Source organism: Penaeus monodon, chromosome 37 (assembly GCF_015228065.2).
Source record: "Penaeus monodon isolate SGIC_2016 chromosome 37, NSTDA_Pmon_1, whole genome shotgun sequence".
In the NCBI taxonomy this organism is placed as follows: domain Eukaryota; kingdom Metazoa; phylum Arthropoda; class Malacostraca; order Decapoda; family Penaeidae; genus Penaeus; species Penaeus monodon.
This window is the reverse complement of record NC_051422.1, coordinates 32,468,676-32,490,400: the sequence shown is the minus strand read 5'-3', so window position 1 is coordinate 32,490,400 and position 21,725 is coordinate 32,468,676. Positions and strand designations below refer to the sequence as shown.

The following is a 21,725-nucleotide window of genomic DNA, read 5'->3' as shown; positions in this document are numbered from 1 at the left end:
GTTTAATAGCTCAAAATTTAGAAAAAAGCAATTAGCAAGGGCCCATTCATGAGCCCCAAATAAAAAATATGTATACAAAATACATTTCAGGCTACAAAGCGTCATCCATCTGTGAACACTTTATAAAAGAGGAAAAAAGATTGGCCTTACCTCTTTCTGTAATTCCTACTTCTCCTGGGTTTTTTAAAACCCCATTGCTTATTGGCAAAATGATGCACAACAGCAGCTTGTTCGATCCCATGGCGCCAGCAGCAGCAGAGTTTCGAGCCTTCAAGCGGGCCTTTCCCCTTGGTTAAGAGCCAGTAACCTGTGGCAAATTACACATGAAATCAATCAATCAATCAATCAATGAGGCGGACACTGATGGGGGAGCAAAAACTGCATCCAACCTTCGTTTCCAACCACGAGGGTCCTTCATGGCGAGCCACCACTCATTGCGACATGTCTGATCAATCTGCCTAAGCCATGACTTTCTAGTTCATCCCACGGGCCTCCTTCACCCAGGGTTGTCACTGGAGGAGACAACCTGAAGGGCTGGGGAGCCTCAAATAGCCTGAGTGGTAGGCCCTGTATTGTGCGAGAATATGTCCTATCCCAGTCCAAACAGTGTAGCTGTCAGTTGGACACATGGTTCTGCCAACTGTACCCTGTGATCCTGCAAAAGACAACAAGGGTGGACACTAGAGAGACAGGGCATTTTGAAGTGGACCCAAGGAAGTGGACCAGTCTATGATTGGAACCGCAGAAATCAACACTCTAGTAAACCCTGCAGTTCTGGAGGATGCTCCAACAAGTGCTAACAAGGATGTGATCAATCTCCTTGACCACAGTACCCATATCACTATACCATATCCAGCAATGCAGATTGGAGGAGGCAATTCTCACTGTTGGATTCAGCTCCTGAGTATGGGGAACAACAAACATCTGTATCCAGCTCGATCACAGCCAGATACCACACTGAAATCTCCCAGACTAATGCATGTGTCTCACAGGAGACAACTGTCTGCTACAGATGTGAGTTTGGCATAATATAGCAATTAGAGACCTGAAGCCAAAAGCATGTTTCAGTCTCATTGCCATTAGTTTATTTGGTTACCAAACTGGAGTGACCTTCAACCAAGGGTAGTGGAGGTAAAGGCTGGATATGGCTGTGGCTACCCCCTGGAGTAAGAGAAAGAGAAAGAGAGAGAAAGAAATAGAGAGAAAGAGAAAAAGAAAGAAAGAAAAAGAGAGAGACACAGAGACACAGACACACAACACACACACACACACACACACACACACACACACACACACACACACACACACACACACACACCACACACACACACACACACAAACACCACACAAACACACACAACACACACACACACACACACACACACACACCACAACACACACACCCACAACACCACATAGTAAGAGAAGGAGGGGGGGGGGGAGGAGAGAGAGAGTAGAAGAGAGAGAGAGAAGAGAAGAAGAGGGGAAGAAAAAGAGGAGAACATAAAAAAAACACGAGTATTAAAAAAAAAAAAAATAGATAAAGGCAGGAAGCACACTAATTGTTTCAGCACAAATTTGAAAAAGGTAAAGAATATAAATCAAATTTTAATAACAAAAAAAAATCTGCTTTAAAAATTTAAGAAAAAAAATTTTGCTTACACTATAAATTAAGATCTGGCTCTAAATTTTTCCACAATGTTTTTATGGTCTATAACTGCAATTTCTAAAAGTGTAAAAAAACCTAGATTTTTAAAAAACTAAAATTACAAAACCAAATCGTGAGGGTCATTTGAAAAAATAGGTCAAAAAAGGTGGCAAAAAATTTTCCCTTGGGTTTCTGATCTCGTGCTGAAGCCTTGAGCTGGTTCATGTCTGCCATGTACGTATCTCGTGTTGACCTCATTGTGTCAATTGTTGCTTTAACCTCTGTCACACCTACCCTTGTTTCACTTATCTTCTGTGTCAGTTCCTTTACCCTGTTCCATAAAGCTACAAAATATCGGGGATAAGCCGGAAAATGAAAATTTTAAAAAGAAACCTAAAAAAAATGAAGTCTTTTGAATTTTTCTAAAACTTTGCTAGGGTTATTGTGAGAAAAGATAGATACTTTGCCCTTTCCTAAAAAATCAACAAAAAAATTTTATCAATCTCTTACCAGTCATAGAAGAGTCATTCCTAGGATAAAAACACCTCAGAAGTCTATGACTAAAACATAAATTTTAAATGTAATGAGCATGTGGGCATTTTGGGGGTCGCATGATAAACAGTTGTCCAAAAGTCCTAATGATAGTGAAAGGGTTTTGGGGTTTCGTAGCATAACCTTTTTAGCAAAAAAATTTTACTAAAATCTTACAGGCCTTTATTTCCTTGGGAAAATAACAAAACCTTTGGGGAGACAAAATTCCCTTTTAAAACCAATGGAATCATAAAAATATAAAAATAACCGTTTAAATTTTGTAAGCAAAAAAACATCAAAATTTGGCAGCTAAAGGGGAGACTTGGTTTTTAGCTTTAGGAAAACAGATTTTCTTTTTTGTCTCTGGGGAAAATTCATTAACTCTTTGGAGCGCGTTTTTCCCATTTTTGTTGCTTTGAGTTTTGCTCTCTGAGGGAAAAAACGTTTGATCATTCCTTCTTTTTTTCCTCCTATAAAAAAAAGTCAAATTGGGCATTTGAAAAAAATATATATAAATATACATGACAAATATGTAAACCCCAATATACATGCATATATACAATAAAAATTAATAATACAAATACACATACCAATAAATTTAAATATATTAAAAAATAAAATATATAATATATTAATAAATTTTTTTAATAATATAAAATTTAAAAATAAATAAAAAAAAATAATAATAATATAAAAATAAAAAATAAACAAAAAACAAAAACATAAATAACAAAAAACCCTTCCAAATTACAAACCAACAGATACATAATAAAATAATAAAAAATATAAAAATAATATTTTAAAATTTAAAAATATTATATAAAATTTAAAAATAAATATAATATAAATATTTTAAAATAATATAATTAAATTATAAATTAAAATATATTATATATATCTATAAATATATAATAAAATTTAAAAATTATATATAAAATTTATATATAATAAAAAATATAATATATTTAAAAATATTATATTATATATTTTGGGGAAATATTTTAAAATTTTAAATTTTTATTATTATATTATTTTAAAAATTAAAAAAAAATAAATAAAAGAAATTTTTTTTTTAATTTTTTAAATTTTAATATATATTTTATAAAATATATATATAAATATAAAAAAAATTTTTTATATATAAAAAATATATATATATAAATGAAAATAATTACATAATTTTAAACAATAAAAATACTTTATAATTTATATATATATATATTTTATATATATATTAAATTAATATATATAAAAAATATATAAATATTTTTAATAAATATAAATAATATATAAAAAATTATTTTTAATATTATATTATATAAATTATATTTTTGGGTAGATTTATTGTTTTTATATATATAATATATATTTATATATTTTTTTATTAATTTATATTATATATATTATTATATAATATGTATATGTAGTATTGAAATAATGTATGTTATATAGATATATTTTATTATATTTGTATATTATTGATATGTATGAAATTGAATAAATTGTAATGTATTATATATGTATGTATAAGTAAAATATAAAATATATATATAATTTTTTTATATATATATTTTTTAATTATATTATTATATATAAAATTTATATTTTTAAATATTAATATTATAATATATAATATTTTACTAATATATATATATTAAAATTATATATGTGTATTGAGTATGTATATATTAAAAATTTGTATATGTATTATGCATGTAAGGTGGTTAAATTTGGGTTGTACATGTAATTTATTATATATGTATTTAAAATGTAAATTTGACTTTTTTTTTAAAGGGGGAAAAAAAAACAAAGTGAAATGATACTAAAACGATTTTCCCTCAGAGATGCAGAACTACAAAGACAACAAGAATGGGAAAAACAGCGGCTCCAAGAGTTAATGAATGTTCGCCAGAGACAACAAGAAAATCTGCTTTCCCTAAAGGCTAAAAACCAGAGTCTCACCATTGAGCTGTCAACAAAGGTTTGATGTTTTATTGCTTACATAATGTAACTGGATATATGTTTATATTTTTATATGATTACCATTGCGTATATAAGGAATTTTGTCTACCCTAAAGGTTGTTATTTTGCCAAGTGAAATGAAGGTCCTGTATATGGATTAGTTAGTCAAAGTTTTGCTAAAGAAGAGTTATGACTACTGTATACCCAAAACCATTCTACTATCATTAGGACATTTGGCCCTTTGTTATAGCAGATTCCCTAAAATGTCAAATGCCTAAGTTAATTTATGTTAGTCATAGACATTCTGAGGTGCTTTTAGCCAAAAAGACTTCTTGTACGAGTGAGATTGATGAATATGTGTTTGTTGATTGTTTTAGGCAAGGCAAAGTTATCTGATCTTTGGCTCACAATAACCATAGCAAAGATTTCAGACAAAATTACAAAAAGACTTCATTTGCTTTTAGGTTTCTTTCTAATTGTCATTTTGCCTGGCATATATCCTCTGATATTTTGTATTGCTTTATAGGAGGACAGGGTAAAGAACTGAAAAGAAAAAAAGGAAAAAAGGGGAGGTGGACAGGGTTAAGCAAAAAATTGACACAATGAGGTCAACACGAGATACGTACATGGCAGACATGAACCAGCTCAAGGCTTCAGCACGAGATCAGAACCAAAGGTAATAATTAGTTTTGCCACACTTGATATTAGACCTATTTATACAAGTGACCCTCACTGATCTGGGTTTTTTAATTCATGTTTTAGAAAATCTAGGGGTTTTTAAAATATTTAGAATTGGGAGTTTTAGACCAATAAAACATTTTGGAAAATTTTAGGCACAGATCTAAATCTTATATGTAGGCAATATATTTCTTAATTTGTGATAAAGCATGATTTATTTTATGCTTATTAATAAGTTTGATTCAGTATTCTTTATCACTTCTCAAATTTGTGCTGAAACAATTAGTGTGCTTCCTGCCTTTATCTATTTTTTTTTTTAAAGATACTGCTGTGTTTTTAGTTCTCTCTCTCTCTCTTTCCTCTTCTCTCTCTCTCTCTCTTCCTCTCTCTCCTCTCTCTCCTCTCTCTCTCTCTCCTTACATGGGTGTGGTGTGGTGTGTTTGTGTGTGTGTGTGTGTGGGGTGTGTGTGTTTGTGTGTTGTGTGGGGTTTTTTGTGTGTTGGGGTGTGTGTGTGTGTGTGTGTTTTGGGGGTTTTTTTTTTTTGTTTTTGTGTGTGTTTTTGGGGGGTGTGTGTGGTGTGTGTTTTGTGTGTGTGTGTGGTGTTGTGTGTGGTGTTTGGTGTGTGTTTTGTGTGTTGTGTGTGGTGTGTCTGTCTCTGTGTCTCTCTCTTTTTTCTCTCTTTTTCTCTTTCTCCTTTTCTTTTTTCTCTCTTTCTCTTTCTCTTTTCAGGGGGTAGCCACAGCCATTCCGCTTTCCTCCCTACCCCTTTGGTTTTAAGGTCACCCGTTTGGTAAACCAAATAACTTGGCAAGAGACGGGAAAGCTTTTGGCTTCAGGTCTCAATGCTATTATCAACCCAAATCTGTAGCAGACAGTTTTCCCGTAACATGCTTAGTTGGGGGGGTTTTAGTGTGGGATTGGGTGATCGAGGGAACAGTGTTTTTTGTTCCCCTAAAACAGGGCGAACCAAAAGTGAGAATTGCCTCCCCCAAACGCATTGTGGATAGGTATTGATAGGGGATGTTCCAAGGAGATTGATCACATCCTTGTTAGCACTTGTTGGAGCATCCTCCAGAACTGCAGGGTTTACTAGAGTGTTGATTTCTGCGGTTCCAATCATAGACTGGTCCACTTCCTTGGGTCCACTTCAAAATGCCCTGTCTCTCTAGTGTCCACCCTTGTTGTCTTTTGCAGGATCACAGGGTACAGTTGGCAGAACCATGTGTCCAACTGACAGCTACACTGTGAGACTGGCATAGGACATATTACTCGCACAATACAGGGCCTACCACTCAGGCTATTTGAGGCTCCTAGCCCTTCAGGTTGTCTCCTCCAGTGACAACCCTGGGTGAAGGAGGCCCGTGGGATGAACTAGAAAGTCATGGCTTAGGCAGATTGATCAGACATGTCGCAATGAGTGGTGGCTCGCCATGAAGGACCCTCGTGGTTGGAAACGAAGGTTGGATGCAGTTATGCTCCCCCATCAGTGTCGGCCTCATTGATTGATTGATTGATTGATTTCATGTGTAATTTGCCAACAGGTTACTGGCTCTTAACCAAGAGAAGGCCCGCTTGAAGGCTCGAAACTCTGCTGCTGCTGGCGCCAGTGGGATCGAACAAGCTGCTGTTGATGCATCATTAGCCAATAAGCAAATGGTTATAAAACAGCTGCAGGAGAAGGTAGAAGAATTACAGAAAGAGGTAAGGCAAATCTTATTTCCTCTTTTATAAAGTGTTCACAGTATGGATGACAGCTTTTGTAGCCTGAAATGTAATTTTTGTATACATAGTTATTTATATTGGTCTCATGAAAAGGGTCCTTGCTAATTGCATTTATTTTCTAATTCTTGAGCTCATGTAGAACAGTCTAAATATCTCAAAAGATCAAGTTTTGATTTTGTGCCATAAATTAGAGATAAGATGGATTTGGGCTGTGAATGCCAGGCTTTGGATTGCATTCAGCAAATTTTAGGCTGACAGTGCCAGAAATTTCTGTGTCACTCATTCCAGTGACCATCTAGCCTTTTGGCCGCGTGACCCACTTTATTGAGTCATGATGTCTATAACTGTACCCGTCATGATGAGTTGGTTTTTCATGTTGCCTATGGGCATGCCTGGCTATAAGAGGGTAAAGGGAAACTATAAATTTGTGCCCCTCTTCTTTTTTAACCAATTGGCACCAGGGATGGCATGTATGTACATCCCACAGCCACTGTGAGTTTGGTTTATGAAGTGTCTTATACTTATTAAACTTATGTTGCTTAGTCAGCAAGGAGTCAGTTACTACCACTACCTATCTCACCTAAGTACTCTTTTCCTAGATTTTTTTAATTATTATATTTTATTTTATATTGATATTAGTATTGTTAATAACATTATTATAGTTATAATAGCAACAATAATGATAGCATCGATAGTAAGAACACTAGCAATAAAAATATTTTACCTGAAAACTCAAGGAAAGGGATAATCAGGTGATGGTGGCTGAGCTTTTGTGGAGCCATCTATGGGTAAACACATTACACAGAACAGAACTACAGTGAATATTACATGTTTGTAGTGGCAATGGCTTAAACAAGTATAGGGGATTAATATTTATAACAAAGATGTTAAAGGTATTTAATTTGTTGTAGAAATCTCTTTATATGTGAAGTAAAGAGGTAGAAGTTTATTTTATTAGGTTTCACTCTTCTTGTGGGAACTTTAATGATTTTTTTTAGTATTTATTATATTTGCATGCCTTCCTGTGGTGTCAACATCTTGATTTTTTTCTTATAGCTGTTTTATTCCATAAACAAGGAAGGGCAGTACTAGAGATGTATGTCTGTGCTTTTCAATTCATTGAATTCTCAATAATGAAGGTGAAGCCCAGTGTAGTTTGGAGAATATTGAACCTTTTTTTAAAGGAAGACTGTACTGGTAGTGTTCATCATGGAAGGGATTGATTCCTGTGGAGAATAACTTTTTACTCAAAGTATTAATCTTCTTGCTTTTTCATGGGTGCTGATTATGTTTATTTTCAGTTTTCTATGAAGGAAGAGGATGTAAACAATAATATCAGTGACCTCACTGCTATGAAGAATGACTTGCAAGCAACAGCTGAGAGGTGCAGGGAAATCTTCACTGAATACTCATCAAAACGAGAGCAGGTTAGTGAGACAGTGATGTCTAGGTATCTTCTTGTATAATCTTTGTCATAAAGATAGAAGTAACTTGTTTAATTGATTTAGTTAAAAAATAAATGAATATACTTTTATTTACACAAACTAATGATAAACATGTAAATTATATCAAGCTTGATAACAAAGGCTGAAATATGTTTGCAAGGATCTCGTATGATCAGTATATTTTCTTTCTTTCTGTTTTGGTGGTGATAGAGTAATGTATGCCCTGGTGAATGGTAGGTGTGATCTGTTACTTATTATATGGAGTAAATTTCAGCAGATGCATCTTCTTTTTATTAGCTGGTGTTTTTATAAACACATCAAGACGTGTTTTTTTCTTATAATCTTTTCTTTATTTATTTATAACTTTTTTCCTCTCATCTCAATTTTCAAACTGATGAATTACTCATTTGGTACATTTTTTTTCTTTACTAATGAAGAATACATCTCCAGGTGTTAGGTCTCCGAGAGAAGCTTGTAAATCCAGATGCTGCCTGGGGCGACGATGCCAGCTCAGCTTGGGCAGGTAAAGGGTTTGGCAGTGGTGGGACTAGTGCTTGGAATGCATGGCCCACCACTGAGCCCAAAGATGCATGGCCCAGTAGCAGAGCTGATGATAGTGGCCCCACCAGTATTCCACAGCCTGAGCAGGAGCAACACAAACCACAGGAGCCGACAGAGCATCATCTTCCTCCAGCACGACCCCCGCCCCCCTCCACTACCACCACCAACATGCCCTCCATGGCCACTACTGGCACTGTTCATGAGGAGGAGGCACAACCCCCAGCCCCCCAGGATTTCCCAGCTACTCAGAAGGATATCTGGGGCTCCAACACTACCAGTGCAGTGGGCTGGGGGGTCCACACTTCCACACCCCACTCCTCCTCCACTACCACCCCAACCACCACCACTTCCACTATACACCCAGGTATACCTCCCTACACACACCCACTATCACCCACTCTTACATTCTTTCAGTGTGCATTCTGTGTGATTCTTTTTAGGAGATTGTTAGGCATTTTTTGCAGCCTTAGATTTTACACTTCTAAGCACAAAATTATGAATCAGAACAAGGGAATAGCTTTCCATACAGTCTTCTTAAAGCACAACTGAAGGTTGCACTAAAATGTCTGATTGTCCTGAGAAAGTGTCTTATATTAAGGAATGTGCATATCTCATCATACATGGTCTCTCAATACTTTTTCCTTAAAAGTGATAATGAAAAATATTGCTGAAAGATAAAATAACAAAAACCATATTTGATATGTAACATTATTTTAGATTAATATTCTGTGAAGTTTACCCAATTGGCTGCAGAAAAAGTTGCTGTGGAATAATCTCATAGCTATCAGTTCACTCTCTCCATGTGGAATTTCTTCTTCTGAATTTCCTATATTTTTCCTCAAGCAAAACTGTAAGTAATAACTCTGAGCTGAATATTTTCAACTGAAACACATACATGTTAGAAATTTAGCACGACGTTTGGCTTCAGTTAGAGGTAGTTGACTAAGAATTAAAAGATAATGTTCTACATTTATATGTTATAAATCTAAACCATATAGAAACACAGCTATACACATTTATGTGTGTGTGTGTGTGTTTATATCTGTTTGTTTGTGTTTGTTTGTGTACAGGTGTTTGGTTTTGTGCATGTGTTTGTTTGCTTGCGTTTATTTATTTGTGTGTGTGTGTGTGCATGTGTGTGGTTGTTTGTGTGCATGTGCGTGTGTTTGTGTATGTGTGTGTGTGTGTGTGTGTGTGTGTTTGTGTGTGTGTGTGTGTGTTTGTGTGCATGTGTGTTTGTGTGTGTGCGTGTGTGTGTGTGTTTGTGTGAGTGTGCCCACACACCCACAGACACACACACATGCACAGGCACATGCACAGGCACATGCACAGGCACATGCACAGACACACACACACAGACACACACACACAGACACACACACACACAGACACACACACACAGACACACACACACACACACACACACACACACACACACACACACACACACACACACACACACACACACACACACACACAACATGCCCATGCAAATATGCACAAACTAACAAATAAACAAATATACATACACCCACACACACATATAAGTATACTCACACAAATAAACACACACATGCACTCTCTCTCTCTCTCTCTCTCTCTCTCTCTCTCTCTCTCTCTCTCTCTCTCTCTCTCTCTCTCTCTCTTTCTCTCTCTCTCTCTCTCTCTCTCTCTCTTTCTCTCTTTTAGCTTTGATAACTGAATGTTAAAGCTGTGTGTATTATATTGAAAGTGTAATACTGCACCTTCAGTGTAATCCTGTAGGTTTCAATATTCATTAGCTTATAATTATTTTTAAGGCTACATATACATATTTCATCTACAACATGTAAATATATATAGAAACATGGGAAAACACTTGGGGCTTAAGGGAATGATTCTTTGTAAGCTTTGAAAAATCATGGAAACAGGCAGTAATTAAGTCCAGAAATTGCATTCCTTGATACTTGCTTATGCCGTTAAGCTGTAAAGTAAAAATCATGCAAGTTCTAGTAGTTTAAATACCATGCTATGAGAATGGTGAAGAATGAAATCTAGGTAAGTTTTTTTTTAGGGTGGGTAAAACTTAAAGGTAGGAACTAAAGAGCGTAAGGTCTGTACCATGGGCTAGGAAAAAGTCCTTTAACATGGATTTCTGCCTTGTGCATCACTTTCACTAGTGATGTATATGAATGAAACTGTTCCTATCTCATGCTTCACAATATAGCATGGCATCAGGGCACATGTTCAAATATATTCTCTGGGTTACCTCTCAACTTGCCTGAATCTATTGAGGAAATGGGATATTTTCTCAAATGTATAATATTTTATACAGACATACAGTACTCATACACATCTGTTAATACCCATACACTTCCAGACACATCATGTACACATATAAATCTTTATACTTGCATAGATATCTAGTGACAAACCTATCTAATGCTACATATCCTGTGAAAACCTCTATATTATCCAGTGAAACTCCTACATACCCATACACATCCTTACATATCCATAGAAACCTACATACACCTTTATATCTGTACCTACACACTTGTATAAACTGGTACACACTCATATACAAATATACATATCTGTACATGGACATACATAGCAATACACATCTATGCTCATCCACACACGTACAATGATATACATGCTTGCGCGTGCGCACACACTCACACACACACACACACACACACACACACACACACACACACACACACACACACACACACACACACACACACACACACACACACACACACACACGCAAACGCACACTTCCCACAGCCAGATTCATCAACACACACCCATACCTATGGCCACACATGCATGTACACACAAATGCACACAAATACATGCACATATGTAGGTAAACATGCCCAAATCCATACACACACAGGTAAATATGATAAATGAACAAAAGTACCAATTTAAAAAGAGCACACCATTAATAGAAAAGAAAAAGAAAACGTATTTTCTAAGAAATGGGAATTGTGAAATTTTTTATACCGAATTTACATGCTTATAAACCTCACATTATTTCCCCCCAATTAGCGATAAAAGGTAAGGTGTAGATTGTCTTTGGAAGTTGATAAGTGGTCCGTTGTGGAGAAATAAATACTGTAGGTGTAACTAATCGTTTCAGAGTTAGTATTGCCCTTTGGTGTTGACAACGTGTCATCTTCATTTTATTATTTTTAGGTGTATTAGTCAAAAACTTCAGTAATTCTTAGAGCTTTCAGTTATCATTTGTGTAGTTGCCATTTTGGGCCATTTCTTTGATGAAAGAGTTATATATATTTTCTATAAAAAATTGTATCTGTAATATGTCTGAGTTAGCTATAAAGTTCCCAACCTTTCATATTCACATGTTAAGTAGGTAAATTTTCTCCACCTTTCACCTTCACTGGAAAGTCACCAAAGCTTTTAAATGATGGTTCAGTTTTAGCAGTTGTTAAAAATGCAGGGGGAGTCATGAAACTAATGATAGTATATCTTTATAATGTTATTATAATGATTTTAGTTTTTCTTATGCATAAAAGGGAAATAAAAAACAACTTTGTTTCTTTACATATAAATTATGTTAATGGAATAACAAAGTCCTTCCCTAAAAAATAAGATGAAGTAATTAGGGACAGCAGTTGGTACAATTAATTCCATTGATTGCTCAAGTGACAGCCATTAAAGTATTTAGACATTGCTCATCACTGGGATGTGACTAGAAATGAGGTGGATTATAAGCTTGTAAACACGGTAAATGGAATAAACTTAGGAAGTAAGTTTTATTTATTGTAAATGTATGCATCATCCACAGAGTACAGTATTGTAGAGTAGGCTGTGTTGAATGTTAGATGTCTCAACCCCAACAGTGATATCATTCAATTACATAATGGTACCCTTGATTGGGGCTTGAATACTTTGATAAAAAAATCAATTAGCTGGAAGTGTTTTGATTAATTCATAATTATTCTCTGTAAATGCAGAGAAATTCCAAAGAATTGTACAGTGAAGCTATTTATGCAGAAGCCAGTTGAAATATTCCTAAGATTAGTAACTTGGAAGGAAAGCATATGTTTTAGCAGGCTATTATTGTTTTACACAAATACGGGCATTTTTCATATGAAATGTTTTTAAAAACATCCCTCATGTAAAATTCCAAAATTTTATCTATATATCTTTTTCCGGGCCTGTTTTTTTGTCTGTCTGTTTTGTCTGTCGGTCTCTGTCTCTTTCCTGCCCCTTTTCCCCTTCTCTTTTCCTTTCCTTTTATTCCTGCTTTTCTTTTCTACTTTTCGTCTGCGGTCTATTCTGTTCTTTCTTTTGTCTCTGTCTCTTTTCTGTTCTTTTTCTGTTCTGTCTTTCTCTGTTTTCCTTTCTCTGTTCTGTCTCTCCTTCTCTCCCTTCTCCCTTCCTTCTTCTCTTCTCTTCTTTTCCCCTTTTCCCCTCTTCTCTTCTCTTGTTTGTTTTTTTTTTTTTTTTTTTTTTTTAAAAATTTCCCCAAATTATATTAATATTTTTTTTTTTGTAAAATATTTTCATATAAAATTTAATGTTTAAAATTATCTTTAAAATGTTATTTTATTAAAAACTTATAGTAAAAAAGGTATATATATTAAAAATAATATATATAAAATATTTTAAATATATTAAAATATATAATAATATATAAAAATATAAAATACAAAAATAGCCCCATTTACATTTATAATAATAATATATAATTAATATATTAATCATACAAAAATTACATAAAAAATATGTAAATATAGGGGTTTAATTACTATATATATAAACTAATATTTTTAAAATTATAAAATAATTTTTCATATAAATACATAATTTTAAAAAAATATACATTACAAAAATTTTTTTATAATTATATATTTTTTAATAATATATATATATATATAAATTAAAAATTATATATACAATCCAAACCAAATAATAGGATATGAAAATATATGGGTACTAATATATTTATATTTTAAAATATTTTAATATATAATATATATATACATAATATACATTATCTTCCCAAATTTTAAAATAGGGGGATCAAATAAAATTATATTTAAAATTATATGTAAAATTATAATTAATAAAAATTAAAATAAATTAAAATTTTTAAATATACAAAAAAATTATAGTGGTTAGGGAAAATATATTATAAATATATGTATTTTATTTTATATTTTATATATTTTATTATTTTTTTTTAAAAATAAAAATACATAAAATGAAAATTATTATATGGGGTGTTAATAATTATATATGTATTTTATGTTTTTATACATAAATGTTTAAAATAACTTTATATGTTTAAAAATCTTTTATAAAAAATATATATATAAAATTATATATTTTTATAAGATTTAATTTTATTTTATACATAAATTTAATTTTTACCAAACCAACTTTTATAAAAAGATAACACCAAAAGGAATAAAATTTTTGAACCCATAATATATCAATTATTTAATCCTTAATATAATATACAAAAATAATTTTTTTTAAAAAAAATCCCATAAAAAATTTTAAATTTTATTAAAATGAATATATATAAATTATAAAATTATATTTTTTAAATAAAATATGTTAAAATTAAATATGGATAATTTTGGTAAAATTTTATGTTTTTTGTAATATATGAAAATTTTTTTTATGTATTTTTGTAAAAAAAAAAACCAAAAAACACCAAAAAAACACCAAAACTTAAAAGGAAAAATTTTTTATATATATGTATTTGTATTTTTTTTTATAACAAAAAAAAAAAACAAAAAAAACCAAAAAAAAAAAAATATATCGGGAATTTTAATATATATATATATATATTATTTTATATAAAATATATTTTATAATAATTATTAAATTATATATACATATAAATATATATATAAAATATTATATCATAATATTTTATATATATATTTTATATATAATTATAAATTAATATATATTTTAAAGGATATATATATAAAATAATATATATATATATATATATATTTAAAAGATATATATACATTTTAAAATATAATTACAATAATATATATTATTTTAAATAAAAATATATATAATTTTTTAAAATTATTTTATAATAATAAAAATATTAATATATTTTAATAATGTTTTATATTATATATTTTAATATATATATTTTTTTTTAAAATATTAAAATAAGGGTATATATATATATAATTTTATTATAAATTATTTTATATAAAAATTTATATTTTTTTTTTATAATATTTTATATATATATAATATATATTTATATAAAATAAATTATAAAATTATATAAAATTATATAATATATAGGATATATTATAAAAAAAAATATAAAATTTTTTTATATTATATATATTTATAAATATAATTTTAAAATTTTATATATATATATATACATATATTAATATATATAATATATAAATATATACATATATTTATATATTTACATATATATATAAATATATATTAATATATATATATATAAATTTATAATATATTATATAAAATATTTTTAAAATTTATATATATATTATATAAAAAAATTTAATTTTCTTTTAATAATAAATTTTAAATATTTTATATAAAAGGGTATAAAATATATAAAATTATAAAATTTTTTTATATATATAAAAATTATAATATATAATTTAAATGGGTTTAAATATATTATATATATTTATAAAATGTATAAATATATAATATATAAAAATTTAAATATATAAAATTATATTTTTATTTTAAAATTTTATATATTAAAAATATAGAAAATTATATAAAATTAAAAAATATATACCCTAAATATATAATAAAATATATGGGGTTGGGGGTGTGGGGTGTGGGGTGTGTGTTGTGTGTGTGTGTGTTTTGTGTGCGTGTTGCATGTGTAAAGGTGGGTGTTTTGTTTTGTTTAATTTTTTATTTTTTTTATATATAATTTAAAATTTGATATTTTATATTTTCAATTATTTAATATGTATTTATTTTATTTAAAAATTAATATATATATAATTTTAAAATTTTAATATATTTTTAATATTTTATATATATATATATAATTTTATAAGTAATTATTCTTTATTATTATTTTTATTTATTTTTTTCTTTTAATATAAGTATTTATATAGTTATATATGTATATATTTGCATATTTATATATTTATATATATTTATATACGTATAAGTATATGTATATATTGCATATATATGTATATATGTATAAATGTTTTAAAAAAAAACAAATTTAGGGAAAATGTATATATATATGATATGTAAAATGTATATTTATTATGTGTTTTTATATTTTTTGTTATATGTTTATATATGTAATATATATGAAATATATTTAATATATAGGTGTGTTTTAATTTAAATTATATATAAATAATATATCTTTTAATTTTTATTATATATATATACATATAATATAAATTATAAAATATATACATATAGACATAAATAAATATTTTACATAGTATAATAATATATTTATACATAATATATATATATTTATATATATATTATTTTAAAATATATAGAAATATAGTATATTATGTTATATGATAAATATGAAATATATTTTAATATATATGTTTTAAGGGTATATATATATGTAAAAATGTATATATTTTATGTAATATGTATTTTAAGATATATGTTTATATTATGTATATATGTAAAATTTTGTATATATGTATATATATCTATGTATATATTTTATATTTTAAAATATGTATTTAGGGTTATATTTTTATTTTGTATATATGTATAATATATATTTAATATGTAAAATTTTATATATGAAATTAATTTATATATGTATATTTTATGTTTTAATAAAATTTTAATATATATATATATATAATATTATATATATATATAAATATGTACAATATATAACCCCCATCTATTTTTATTTTATGAAAAAATGTGTGTATTTTATAAAAAAGGATCTATTATATATTTTTTGTATGAAAATTATGCAATTACCCTTATATATGTATATATAGAAATTTTTTTGTAGGGTTTTAAAATATAATATATAAAATTAAAAAAAAATTTTATTATATATAAAATTTTTATATATATATAATTTATAGTGATGTGCATATAGAAATCTAGATGATGTATGATTATATCTTTTATCTATATAAATTATAACTATTTGTATAGTATATAAATACAAATAATTATATAATATATATTTATATGTAATAAAAATAAATATATTATATTATTAAAATTATAATATAATATTTTATTATATATTTATATGTTTTTATAAAATATGTATATATATAATATATTTTATATATATATATATATTTTTAATATATATTTTATATATTTTAAGATTTTATACAAAAACAAAATTTTATAAAATATATATATTATTTTTTTTAATTATATAAAAATAATATTATATATTATATATTAAAAATTATATATATTTTAATAATTTATAAAAATTAGATTTTTATCCCTATACCAAATTTTTATTATAATATTTTATATATATATATATATATTATATATATATATACATATATATAATTATAATTTTATTTTATATTATATATATATATTTTATTATATTTTAAAATTTGTATATATTAATATATAATATAAAAATAATATAATATTACAAATATATTATATAAATATATATATTTTATATTTTTTATCTATATCTATATCTTTTATCTATATCTATATACTTTAATATATATAATATATAGTTTAATATATATATAAAATATAGATATAATAATATATATATATATATATATATATATATATATATAAAATATATATATATAAATGGTGTGTGTAAATAAAATATTGATATATGTGTAAATACATCAATATAAAAATTTGTGGTGTAGAAATGCCCTTTATAACAAAAGGGAAAAAAGTATATAGACAAAAAAAATTTTTTGGGCTTCATATGCCCAGTATTGAGGTTTATTTCACATGAGGGTTTAGATATTTGCTTGTTTGCCTCCCACTTTTTTGTTTTGGGTTCTTTCAAATTTTTCCAATTTATATTCCGCACAATATCCAGTCGGGTACCCCCAGGCCTAAGATAACAGAAAGAAAATTTTTTAAAAAGATATTTTCCCCCGACAGATTAACGAGGTTACAAGTGAAAGTTCTAGAAATCTGAAATAAAAATGTATCTTTAATGCAGGAAAAAATGGGGAAAAAGAAACTAAAAAATTTATTATGTCCCACTTTTTTTTTCAGACTTGCTTTCTGTTGATCTTTCTCCTAATTCCTCCCAAATTTAATTTGTTTTTTTAACTTTTGTTGTAAAAGGGTTCCCCCTAGTCATTTTTTGATAATATATATATTTTTTTTTTTTTCCCCTAAAAATTAAAAAAATTCTTTTCCCTTTAAAGTTTTTTTTGGGTGTTATTTAAAAGCACCCGGGTTTATTTATAATTTTTTATGATAAATAGTTCAGTGTATATTTAATGAAATTTCCCTTTCCTTAAATGTTTTATAAAGTGGAATAATTAAATTTTCTTTGGCTGAAAAAAAGACTAAAACGTGATAGTGATTTATTTTATTAATGTGAAAGCTTCATTTCCAGGGAATTTTGTTGTCTTTGTTTCAAGTAATCAGGATTTACATGTTTCTTTGGTGTGTTTTTGTTTCATATACAAAGTGTGTTTAAAATGATTTTTTTTTTTCTTTTTTATGAAATTTTTTTTAAAACTTTGGTTCTTGGGTGTGGGTTTTTTTTGTTATTTGCGCGGTTTTTGGGGTGGTGTGCTTGGGCATTTTTGGGGCTTTTGCTTGTGGGGTGTGTTTGTGCGTGTGGGGTGTGTATGTGTGCGTTTTTTGGCGCGGGGTGTGGTGTATGTGTAGTATGATGTATGTTTGTAGTGTTTTTTGGGTGTGAATTTTTTGAGTGTTTGCATGTGGTGTGCATGGGGAGTGAGCGTGAGCGGGAGCATATGTGTGTGTGTGCATGTGTTTTGTGCATGTGTTTAAAAAGTATGTGGCGGAAAATGTTTTTTTCCGCATGGTGTTTTTTGCGTGGATATTTTTAGTGTGAATTTGTGTAATTTTTTTTGTGTGTGTGTATTTGCTATTTTCGTTTTATTTGTGTGTAATTTTGGGGTATGTGTTTTATTTGTTTTTTGTGGATTTTTATGGTTTTGTGCAATTTTGCTATGATGGTGTGCGTGCGTGTTTCGTGCAAAAGTAGTGCGTGGGTGTGCGTGTGTGTGTGCATGTGGGGTGTGTGTGTGTGCGTGCAGTGCGTTTTTGTTTTAATGTGTGTGTTGGGGCCCTGTTGTGTTGTGTGTGCGTGTTTTCGTGTGTTGTGCGTTTTTCTCGTGTGTTGTGTGCCTTTTTCGTGTGTGTGTGGTGTTTGTGTGTGTGTGCGTGTTCGTGTGGTGTGTTTCGTGTCGTTTTGTGGGTGCGTGTTCGTTGTTTTGGGTTTCGTGTTAAGTGTTTTGGTTTGCATGGTGGGTTTTTTTGCATGTGTGGTGGTTTGCCTGTTTTTTTTGGTTTTGTTTCTGGGTGTGTTTTTCCTTTTTTTTGGTTTTGGGTGTGTTGGGGTGTGTTTGTGGTGTGGTGTGCGTGTGGGGGCGTGTGTGTGGTGGGGGTGTGGTGTTTTGGTTGCGTGTGTTTTTCGTGTGTGTGCGTGGTGTGCGTGTTTTGGGTTTTTGGGGTGGGGTTGTGGGTGGTGTGCATATGTATGTGTGTGTGTGTGTGTGGCATATGAAAGTGTGTGTGGGTGTGTGTTGTTTTTTTAAATATATATTTATATTTCTATATTTTTATTTACATTTATATGTCTATATATATATTTTTATATTATAAATTTTAGTCTTATTTTATATATTTGTTTTTATTAGTTGGGCTGTATTTATTTTAATTTTATATATATTATATATAAATATATATAATAATATATATATATATATATTATATATAATAATATATATATATATTTTATTATAATTTTATATTATTTTATATATTAATGTTCCAGTAATAGGATTATGTATCCATTTTATTTTGTATCCATGTATATTGTTAATCTATGTATGATAATATATATATTTTATATATCCAAAGTAGGGATAATTTGTAAAATATATTTTTATAAATTTTTAAAAATTATATATATAATTTATATATATTATAAATATATTTTTATATTTTCCCATGTATATGTTATATATATATTTAATATATATTTATTATATATTTTTAATTTTATATGTATGTTATATATAATATATATTTTAAAATTATATTTATAAATTGTATGATATATAATTTTTAAATATATATTATATATATATATATATTTTAATATATATATTTATATATATTATAATAATTTAAAAATATACAAATTTTTTTAAGGGATTATAAATATATAAGGGAAATTTTTTTTTAAACATACAAAAATATTTTCAAAAAATATACATAGGGAAAATTTTTATATTATATATAAAAAAATATATATATTAAAAATAAACATATTAAATAAACTATAATATATATAGGGATATATAACACATTAAAAAAGGGGGAAATATGTGGATATATATTTTTATATAATACAAAATTAATATATATATATATAATTTTAAAATATATATATATATAATAATATATATATATAAACCCCAAAATATTTTATATTTTATATAATAAATATATAGATATATATTAAATAATACCCCTATATATTCTATATAGATTAATGAATATATATAAATTATATAATAATATAATATATATATATAAAATATATATATATTTTATATAAAGGTATATAATAGATATATATATAAAATTTTATAATTAATATTTTTAAAATATTTAAAATAATGGAAAATAAAATGATCTATTATAAATGGTATTAAAATATTAAAATATATATAATGTATATTAATAATATATAAAATAGATATATAATATATAAATAGTTAAAATATTAAAATATATATATTATTATAAAAATAATTTTAAAAATGTAAAAGGGTAATATGTATATATTGGATATATATTGTATATAAGGATGGGGGTAAATACATTAAATATTATATATAAGAATATAAAATATAAAATAGATATAGAGATATTAAATATAAGATATATATATATAAATGTAGAATTTTGTAAAATGTATAATAAAGTTTTATAAGAGATTTTAATAAGATATAATATATTTTATAAAAATATATATATATAATATTTTTTTTTTGTTTTTTTGTTCCTTTTATAATATTATATATATATATTTTTATATTTATATATTTATATTTTATATAATTTTAATATATTATAATATAATTTTTTTTTTTTCCTTATTTTTTTTTTTTTTTTTTCTAAAATATATATATATATAATTATATATATATATAATACCCCATATAAAATATTCATATTTTATATATAATATTATAATATATATTATTTTATATATTATAACCCTTAAAATATATATATATAAATTATATATATTATATAAAATATATATATATATTTTATTTATATAATTTAACCCTTATAAATATATAAAAATATAAAATAAAAATGATTAAAATAAATAATAATTATTATATATATAATATTATATATATATAATTTTTAAAAGATATAAATATTATATAAATTTTTATATAAATATATATAATATATATATATAAATATAATTTTTAAATATTATTTAAATATTGGGTTTTTTTTTGGTTTTTTTTTAATATATTATATATATATTTTATATATATATATATATATATTATATAAAAAATATTTATTAAATATATATAATAAATATATTATATAAAATTATATATAAATATTTAAAATAAAATTATATATATATAAATTTTGGTTTTTTTTTTTTTTATTATATTATATTATATATTTTAAAATTTTATAATATTTTATATTTTTATATAAATTTTTAAATATATATATTTTAAATTTTAATAATTTATATATATATATTTAAAATATATTTATAAATATATATATTTTAAAAAAAAAACACAAAAAAAAAAACAAAAAAAAACAAAAAAAAAAACATATATTATATAATAAAATTTTTAATTTAAATTTTAAAATTAATTATTTTTAGGGGTTTAAAAATTTTAATATTTTATTTATTAAAAATTAAATATTAGGTTTTAATAAACCACCACCACAACAC

The 21,725-nt window shown here is 26.7% G+C and overlaps 1 protein-coding gene across 13 annotated transcripts in view; it reads left to right on the top strand.

The window, feature by feature from the left end:
• The window catches only part of LOC119596319 (intersectin-2-like), a 134,904-nt gene that overhangs the window by 22,632 nt on the left and 90,547 nt on the right, over positions 1 to 21,725 (top strand). For 12 of the 13 annotated variants that reach the window (XM_037945514.1, XM_037945512.1, XM_037945511.1 and 9 more), the window contains exons 2-6: positions 4,022 to 4,160; positions 4,668 to 4,817; positions 6,362 to 6,521; positions 7,844 to 7,969; positions 8,438 to 8,912. In XM_037945514.1, the coding sequence (XP_037801442.1) occupies positions 4,744 to 4,817; positions 6,362 to 6,521; positions 7,844 to 7,969; positions 8,438 to 8,912 (835 nt within the window). In that variant the 5' untranslated portion in view covers positions 4,022 to 4,160; positions 4,668 to 4,743. The remainder of the gene's footprint in view (positions 1 to 4,021; positions 4,161 to 4,667; positions 4,818 to 6,361; positions 6,522 to 7,843; positions 7,970 to 8,437; positions 8,913 to 21,725) is intronic. The other variant, XM_037945513.1, reaches the window with a different exon arrangement.